Source organism: Macadamia integrifolia, chromosome 3 (assembly GCF_013358625.1).
Source record: "Macadamia integrifolia cultivar HAES 741 chromosome 3, SCU_Mint_v3, whole genome shotgun sequence".
Lineage (NCBI taxonomy): Eukaryota > Viridiplantae > Streptophyta > Magnoliopsida > Proteales > Proteaceae > Macadamia > Macadamia integrifolia.
In genome coordinates, this window is record NC_056559.1 from 32,459,825 (window position 1) to 32,469,559 (window position 9,735).

At 37.0% G+C, this 9,735-nt stretch overlaps 2 protein-coding genes across 2 annotated transcripts; one reads left to right on the forward strand and one right to left on the reverse strand.

Annotated features, from left to right (window-relative positions):
* LOC122072669 (putative disease resistance RPP13-like protein 3) lies at positions 1-2,676 on the forward strand. The gene is made up of 2 exons (XM_042637054.1): positions 1-182; positions 381-2,676. The coding sequence occupies exon 2, from the start codon at positions 1,129-1,131 to the stop codon at positions 2,032-2,034; it is 906 nt and encodes a 301-aa protein (XP_042492988.1). The 5' UTR covers positions 1-182; positions 381-1,128; the 3' UTR covers positions 2,035-2,676.
* Positions 2,677-7,290: 4,614 nt separating this feature from the next.
* LOC122074373 (cytosolic sulfotransferase 8-like) lies at positions 7,291-8,328 on the reverse strand. The gene has a single exon (XM_042639197.1). It carries the CDS (start codon positions 8,326-8,328, stop codon positions 7,291-7,293), a length of 1,038 nt encoding a protein of 345 aa, XP_042495131.1.
* Positions 8,329-9,735: the final 1,407 nt, after the last annotated feature.

Here is a 9,735-nt window from a genome sequence, read left to right on the forward strand (position 1 = left end):
GATCGAGCGAGCAGGTTTGGTGTTGAAAGTCTCTGATGGCGGCCATCCTATCCGATGATCGTTGATATATGAAGAGTTACCGAAGAACAATTTACCTGTTTTTAGTTCTTCATTCTTAATATATAAAAAGAGAAAATCTCCAGCAAGCACAATCAAACATCCGAAAGAGATCACCATTACAGGTATATAATGTTACTTATTTAGTATTTTGCTTCTCTCTTTCGGTGAGATATCACAGTCTGTTCATAAATGTGCAAGAATTAATTACCTCTTCCTTGCTGCCTTTACAAAGTTCAAATTAATGGCTTTAATTACCATTTCAGGGAATTAATTCTAATCTTCAAGTTGGGTTTATGATCTTATATTTTTTTCCTACGCAGATTAGAGAGTTAACAGACAAGTACTCTTAACAGAAAGAACCAAAAACAGAGGAGAATTCGAAAAGGAGGAGCACAACATGGCACAAGCTATTGTTTCGGCTGTTGTTGGTAGGCTAGGGGATCTGCTCATTCAGCAAGTAATTTTCTTAGTTGGTGTGAAAGACCAAGTGGAGGATCTACGGGATGAGTTGATATGGATACAGAGCTTCTTGGAAGATGCTGATTCAAGGCAAGACGAAGGTTCCATAGTTGTGCGCACTTGGGTATCAAAAATTAGAGATGCTGCATATGACATCGAGGACATCATTGACAACTACATCCTCAAGGTTGTGGATGAAGATGAAAACAGTACTCCAAGAAGGAGGCGATTCCTGGGATCCCTTAAGAGCTATGCCTGCATTTGCCAAAAAGGGGCAAACCTCTACACTATAGGGAAGGAGGTTGAAGTGGTTAAAACTCGGATCCGAAAGATTGGTGAGGAAATGCAAAGGTATGGCATTCAAAGGAAAGATGGTGGCTCACGAGGAGAAGATAGGAGGAGCCTTTCTCCACAAGATAGATTTCAACAGCTTAGAAGATCCTCTCCTCAAGACGATGCTACTCTCAAAGACATTTTTGGATTGGACAAAAATGTACAGAAATTGGTAGCAGAATTAGTGCAGAAGGGAGAACAATGCCATCCTATTTGCATAGCAGGGATGGGAGGCATTGTTAAAACAACTGTTGCCACCTAGGTTGGTTTACAATCATGAAGAAGTTAAGCATGGCGTGTGTATCAAAAGACTTCAGTATCAAAGACGTCTTCAAGAGATTAATAAAAGAAGTGAAGCCCAATCTCAGTACAGAGGAAATACAGGAGATGGGGGTGTTTAGTGAAGAGGTATATTTGGAAGACAAACTTCGTGAGCTATTGAAAGATTGTACCTACTTGGTGGTACTTGATGACATATGGGACTCGGAAGCTTGGGAGAGTTTGAAGAGAGCATTTCCTCAACAGAGTAAGAGTAAAGGAAGAGTAATTCTCACCAGTCGCAACAGAAAAGTTGCTAAAGAGTGTATCATTCACCATCTACAAACTCTAAATGAAACGGATAGCTGGAAGCTTTTTGTTGTTAAAGCATTCGGCAATGGCAACTGCCCCACAATCACAAATTCAAGGGAATTGTTGGGGAAAGAGATGGTAAAGAAGTGTGACGGTTTACCATTAGCTATCACTGTGTTGGCTGGTCTATTAAGGGGAAAGTCGCCACAAGAGTGGTTTACAGTGAGAGACCGCATCCACCAACAATCGATGATGAGAGAAGGCCAAGGGAAAAACAATCTAGAAAAGATTATGTCTTTGAGCTATAATGATTTACCTTATCAGTTGGAATCAATTACAAATATCAAATTGTTGAGGGTGCTTGACCTATCAAAGTCTAGATTTCAAGATAGCACTATGAGGTTGCCTGATGCATTGGGAAAGTTGATTCACTTAAGGTATTTGCTATTGCCTGATGCCTTGGCAAAGCTTCCATCATCCATAGAGAGCTTGCGGAGCTTACAGACCTTAGACTTTGGTTGGAGTACTGGCTGTCGTTGGTCTGATATAGCTGTTGGTGCTTTATCGAAGCTGACACAATTAAGGCACTTGAGTTTCAGTTGGAATTACTAGGATGGTTTGGACGAAGAGGAGGTTGTTGCTTTGCCACGAATTGACACCCTAACCAACCTCCAAACTCTAAGGTGGGTGGATGGCCTGGTTTGGAAACAAAATGAGATGGCCAAGTTGATCAATCTCCGAGAACTGAAGATAAAAAATATAAAGCGGACATCAGAAGCGGAGTTGTATTTGTCATCAATTACTAAGTTGGACAGAATTCAATCATTGGATCTGCATCTATCAACTGATCAAGAGTATGTGGCATTTCCAACGCTGGTACCCCTGTCCCATTGTCATCACCTTCGAGTTCTGAGCTTGGATGGAAAGATAGAAAGGCTACCAGAAGATCCGTACGATGAATTCCCACCCAGATTGGCTGAATTAACGTTGAGGAATTCACGTCTAGGGCCAGACGCAATTGCCACATTGGAAAAATTGCCTAACTTGATGTTCCTTTTTTTAAATGAAAGATCATACGTGGGGACCAAAATAATATGTTCTGGACAGGGGTTTCCCAAACTCCGTATCTTCCGAACCCAGCGTCTAATAAAAATAGAGGAGTGGGAAATCAAAGGCAGGAGCATTACCGAAGCTTAACCTTCTACGGATCATGGGTTGTTACAATTTGAAAAAGATACCCATGGGATTGAGGTTTGTTACCTCACTCCAGGTGTTGGAATTACCTTATATGTCTGAGGAGTTTTGGCACAGATTATAAACTTACTGTGGTAACTTTTTGTTTATTTATTTATTCAATATTTTTCTTTATTTTTGGGGAATTTGAAATTATCCAGATTTTATTAATCGTTTTTATCTCCTCTATTTGTGAGGAGTTTCAGATCATGAATATATTTCACATCTTTTTATATATATCACCAACCATCACTTTGTTAATCATGTGTACTTGAAAATCATTACAAGCAATGTTATAGTAATCAGACTCATCAACCCATTTGGTTTTAATTTCGATAAGGATCAGTTGAATTGGCATGAAATGTGACATTTGCCCCTCATTTGTCCCCACTTTAACTGGAAGTGAATGTTAGAAAAACTATCTCTTAAGATAAACTATTATTGATTTTCATTAGTTATATTTTTTTGTTCTTATTTTATCTCCATTAGTCTGTTAGTAACTAAAGTTTCGTTTTTCAATCCTGTTAGTAACCAGAAATTTCAAATGGAATAGCGGATCATATGCGTGTTTGAGTGCTATCACTATCTCTATGGGTGAAGATCATCTACAATGAAGCATAAGAAATTTGAGAGAAGAATTAGCTAAAGGTAAGCAAAATCTTGTTGAAGAGGAATTAGATCACTCATCGTCAATTCTTATATTGGAATAAAAATATGGTGCATTTAGCTTATTTCTTGCCACTAATATATATATGATAGATGTGCAAAGGCATACCCAGAAATTTAAAATTGAGGTTGCAGATCAAAGCCAATAAATAAGAAGGAAGAAAACATTAGAAGGGATTTAAAAAAATTGTATTTGTCAACATAGTCACTCTTTAATATTGATGTGAATCACTTTTGAGAATAATAGCACCACAGAAGCAAAGTATATATTGGAGTATTCTCTGATTTTCATTAACTAAAGAGAAAATCGGTAAAATTATGTATTGGCCATGCGTGTTAAATCTCCTACTACAAGCACTTGAGAGGCAATCGGCACACTTCAAGCCAACCCAGTAGATCCTTAATCTTTTACCAAAAAAAAACTGATCCTTATCGAAATTAGAACCAGATGGATTGATGAGTTCGATTACTATAGCCATGCTTGTGATGGTTTTCAGCCATACAAGAGAGAGAGATTAATAAAATCCAAGTAGTTTTAAATTTCTCAAAAATAGGAAAAATAAAAAAAGATTTAAAAATATAAATTAACGGAAAGGTTACCTCCTTATAGAGGTTGGACACATGGCACCTATTTAGTGTAAGACCAGTTTAGCTCATCTACTCATACAAGTAGACGATCTGCTCTCTCAAAAGAAGGTCATGGTAATTGGACACTACCCCATCTTCCAATTTTTTCCCCCTAATTATAGGAAGGAATCATTGACTCAGAAGACCAATAGGTACTAGCTTAATTAATTACTTCTATACTATCAATTGATGATATATATATATATATATATTTTGCATTTTTAATTATTTTTCCTTGCTTTAAGTACTTGATTATACTTGTGGAATGAAAGTATCAATATCATGTATAGGGATGTCAATTCCAAGCCCTCACCGATAGGCCCAATCGAGCCTGATATGTTTATGGCCCGACTTGGAATAGCTCGATTAATAAATGTAGCCCGACATGTTTTTAAATAGGTAGTACATGGTGTAAGGGGTAAGCCCGATGGGACTCCTGATTGGCCTGACTCGGATCGATACATTTAGCTTGTTGTTTATTTAGGTATTTTGATTTTTTTTTAATAGAATAGGGTATATATATTGATATTTTTATAACTATTGACTGTAATTAAGTGTACTATCTTTTCAAATGTGTTGATGATTTGACAAAATAAACTAAAGTATCTTAAATCTAAGAAAAGTAAAGACCATTTGAGGCTTTTTTGGTACATACCCTGTTTAAGGCCCGAGATTAACCCATTAAAGCTTGGAACCCGATCAAGCTCGACACGACATTGACCGAGATTGACTCATTCCTTAAATAGGAAAGTCATGGTCCAATGACACCCCTAATCATGTCCATGAAATGCTATCGCCTCCATTTGTTAAGGCTCTTAAATAATGGTACATGAAGTCGGATAATATTTATTATATTTTTAAAACTTTCAGGCTGCAAAGAAATTAGCGTAAGAAGGACAATCCCCCTCAACCTAAAGTAGACTCCAACTCGGTCCTCTGAAATAAATGCTTATTTGTTTTTATGATGAATCACTTCTTACAACTTACACTCTCTATTTTTATTAATTATTTTAGTCTTATTAACTTTAAAAAATCGGAAGTGTTTTCATCTTGTTTTCTTATATCCAATGGTGTAATATGTTTAGAAAACCTTTTTTTTTTCTTCTTGCAATCTTTCATATATCTCTTTTACGTTCTTTTTTCTTCCAATCTTTCATGTATCTCTTCCACATTCCCTTTTTTTTCCGTAGTTGGATACTGTTAGTTGATTTATTTTTATAATTTGATGTTAAAAAGGGAGGTAATTTTAGGTAACTATCAATTAAAATGTATTAATTCATTACTTACCAAAACTTTGCCCGATGATTGTTTGCTGCGGGTGTGGCAGTGCGATAAGCATCCGACGGTCATCCGTAAGTTTTAATTCATTTATTCTTACCATTACCACCTTTGGATGTTTTATGAAGGCATCCAGATTAGAAGCATACCCTGAATATTCATATATAGTTCCCTGATGAGCGGGATCCCACCACATAAACAATGGCTTCCCTCTTCAACTTTGCCTACTAAGAGAACTCTCTCTGGTTCAATGGCTTCCCTCGGCCTTGCCTTCCCTCTCTCACTTTGGGGTTGGGCACCAAGAAGTCCACAGTGCTTACTGTGTTCGTCTTCGAATCGCAGGTCATGAAATCCAAGGTGGAGAGGATATGGCCACCAAAAATGTTCTTTTTTGGAAGTGAGTTCATGAAGGCGGAGGCTTTGGAATTAATGTTAGGGGCTCCGATCCACAACCCAGCCATAGTTGTACTCGTCCCCCACACTGGAAATATGTTGAATATAGACAACATGCACGACGATTTGATCATCATTGTTTCAATTGAGACTACAAGGACATCTAAGGATTGGGGTTAGGGTTGAAACAAGTCGGGTTAGATCAGGGTTTTTAGCATCCCACGCCAACCCTGAGTCTTCTTGCCTCAGCCCAAGCTCAACCTGGCCCTGAGGTTGGGCTGAGATACTCAGCCCTCGCCAATCCTGCCGAGCTCAGCTTAGCCTTACCCTGATTCCCTGATTGATCCTCATCAGACCAAATTAGGTTGGTTTTCCCTGATTGACCCCACTTTTCTCCTTAAATATAATTAAAAAATAATAATAATAAAAATAAAATTGCAATATCTAGTGGTCTAAAAATGAATATTTGTTTCCTATTTTATCTGATACCTAGTCTTACATGTAAACATCTAACACCTATCATTTTTTCTTACAAATATACCCCTCTTCATCTTTATAATAATAGGAAGTGAGACATATATTGGATGCTCATATGTACGATCGAGTGATGATATATATAGCAAATCCAAACTATTGAATATTCATATATGTGCACCACACACAATCTCTCTCAACAAATGGAGATAACACCACATGACCCACATCAATGTCTGTGCATGACAAGAGGAGCACCTAATTTATATTTATCTTTTCTGTAAGGACTTTCAATTCATCATGTGTTTAAAGCTATTCGTCCGGAAAAAGGCAACAAAGAAGACCATAAGTAGTCAATAAAAGAAAATGAAAAGTAATGAAAAAAAAAGTCTACATAAGAGTAGAAAAAATTTTAAGGAGAAAAAAACTTCACAATTATTAAGGTAAATTTTGAAAAAAAAAAAAAAATCTCCTCTTGATTCTAGACATCCCAAAGACAATTGGAATTTCTAAAAACTAAGAAAACAATACAATTAGAATTTCTAAAAACTAAGAAAATAATACAATTATTATTACACTGATTTTTTTATATATCTATCTCTTTTTCTTCTTCTCTTGGCATCCAAACATGGCTGAGTAGAAGAAATGCCTGACTTCACCATTTCTTTTAGCCAAAAAAATCTGAGTGAACACTCATAACTACTTGATTTTACTCGTGGAATAAAAGTATGAATATCGTGTATATGAAATGCTATCGCCTCCATATGTTAAGGTCCTTAAATAATGGTGCATAGTCAGATAATATTTATTTTATTTAAAAAAAAATGTTTACTTGTCTTTCGTTCATTGACGAATGCAATTAAAGTGACTAAGAAATGACCTGAAATTTATTAATGGGAAAGAGAATCCTACTTGCTTGCCTAACTCTATGCCAACACACATGCACACTTGAAAAGACTGAGCTGCCCCCCTGTCCTAGGGTCTGATGTCTTCATGCGACCTTCCGTTGACCCACAAACTGGCACAATTGCGGCACAACCAGATAGACACAAGAGTGGGTTGGGGGAGCATACCGCCTTACCACCCCAAAGCCAAACTAATTAAAGAGAAAACTCAAACCATAATCAACAAAACCTGAATTTAAATAAAATAAAATAAAATAAAAAATAAAATAAAATAAAATAAAATGTAATTGATTTAGAGTGTTAAGCCCGAGCCATGTAATTTTTGCTCTATGATTTGATCAAGCTGCTCCATCATTTTAGGTGAGAGATAATTTGCTGAATCTCCAACTTTACCTTTCCTGAAGTAGGCACGGTTAAGAAAACCACCATCACTTAATCCAGTTTTATTCACTTCTAAATTGCTTAAATTCTCGAAACTGCATAGCTTTATTATTTGATGAACCACCCCTTCCTTCTCTTCCATTGAGGAGAAGGGGCACCCCATAAACTCTGCAATCCTTTTTAAGTGAAGAGCTGGTTCGGCCACCATCTTATCGTACTTGAGGAATAGCACATTTTGAGGCCTTTCTAAACTCGCTTTCCAATAACCCAACGCATGTTCTATAACTTCCCCAATTACACACCTCCCTTTGCAAAACCACTCTAAGATATCTTCTACCTTCATAGGCTCCAAAGAAAGAGCCAACCTCATCTTGATGATAAAACGAGACATCGATACTAGATTATCCTTGATGTTCCGGCAAATATAAACAATCCGGGAACCTGAAAGTGTTACAGATTGTGGTAGTGATGTGTATGGCATGTGTGTGCCAAACAGTCTAGGTGATGGAAGGATATCAAGGTTAGGAATTCGATTACCATTGAAGTCATTGTTATATAGCCTTATCTCCAACATGGGCACGAGATCATGTGAATTGAATATGTGCAAAGGATGTTGTTGCTGAACTGAAGGAGGATGAGATTTGATATTGATGACAGCAAAGGCAAGCGATTTCAGCCAAGTTGTGCCACTCTTGGGGATGCTAGCAATAAGAATGTCACTGGCTCTTGCCCTAAAATGATCTTGAACTGCCAAAGGTCCAACACTACCAACTCTGGAACTGTACCAAAAGCCTTGATACTGGTACATCGGTTCACCTAACAAACCTCCTGCTATAGGAAGTGTAGTAGCAATAATTTCCTTGTATCTCTTGTAGATTTTCTCATCTTCTTCCTCTTCTTCTCTGCTCTTGGGTACAAAACATATTTCATAAGGAGCGTTTGGGGCCATAAGTGAATGTAAGAGATTGGTTTGGTCGATCTTTAGATAATTCTTGTTCTAAAGTTTAAGGCAAAGTAAAGGTAATGAGCATGTGAAAGAAAGAATAGAGTAGCGTCCAACCTTAAGAAGGAAAGTTTTTCTAGGCTAGTGAGTTAGCAAGCACCTTGGAGAGGTTTTATAAGCATATTTATAACCATCAAACCCAAATCAAACATGTTAAATAAACCTATACTTAATTTATATTGAAAAAAAAAATGCTATCTAAACAAATCTCTCTCTCTCTCTCTAACAGAACACGCAGAGACAATCCAACATGCATGCCCATACGTGGATACCATGCATAACAAGAGGACGATCAATTCATGATATGTGTTTAAAGATACAAAAGGGGGTCTCAATAATTTGGTATTGGAATTGAAACCATATCAGAATCGATCTGTTAAAACCCAGAATCGACAAACCCTGTATTAAAGAGTCCGGATCAACTCCATCAGCTGCTAGTCCTTGTACTCTTGTGAGTTACTTGTGGCCTTTGAAAACTGGATACACATGAATTACTTGTGGCCATTGTAATAGGAAAGAGTTTGCTGCCGATCACGTGGCCTTTGCATCCACGGGGGATAAATGGACAAACATGCATAGGTATTCATTTCGACGCCTGTGTAGGAACAGAAAATGCAACAAGATGACTTATTTTTTTTAATATTCAATTCTCTCTCTCTCTCTCTCTCTCTCTCTCTCTCTCTCTCTCTCTCATACTCATAGCAGGTAGAGACAACCCCACATGCCCTACATCGGCATCTGGAATTTGGATTCATTGCTCATTCATTCGCTTGGTCATATATGTGAGCATCCAATACCTATCCCATTTGCTTTCAAATATACACCTCCTCACTCTTGTAATAACAGAAAATAGGACATGTGTTGGATGTTCATATATACGATCAGATCGTACGCGCAACGAATCCAAACTCTCGGATAAGTGCATGAAATACACTCACTCTCTCTCTCAACAAAGACAACCCTACGTGGCCCACAACAGTGTCCGTGCATGACAAGAGGACATCAAATTTAATTTTTCCTTTTCTATAAGAGGACCTTCAATTCATCGTGTGTTTGAAGCTGTACATTTGGAAAAGGGCAATAAAGAAGAAGGCCGGACCTTAAGGCCATGTTTGATAGCCAAGAGAAGGAAAGAAAAGAATAGAAAAAAAAATGAAATAGTAAGAAAATAAAAATTATGTCTGTTCGGTTATCAATAAAATAAAAGAAAAAAAAATTTCTTGTATTTTCTTGTGCTTAATTTTTTTTTTTTTTCAGTAGAAGAAAACTTCACCATTCCCAAGGTGAATTTTAAAATTCGAAAAATAATCTTATCTTAGTTCTGGTTATAACAAAGACAATGAGAATTTCTTA

Excerpts from the sequence above, each read along its gene's own strand:
- LOC122074373 (XM_042639197.1), bottom strand. The coding sequence starts at position 8,328 with ATGGCCCCAAACGCTCCTTATGAAATATGTTTTGTACCCAAGAGCAGA.
- LOC122072669 (XM_042637054.1), top strand. The coding sequence starts at position 1,129 with ATGAAGAAGTTAAGCATGGCGTGTGTATCAAAAGACTTCAGTATCAAA.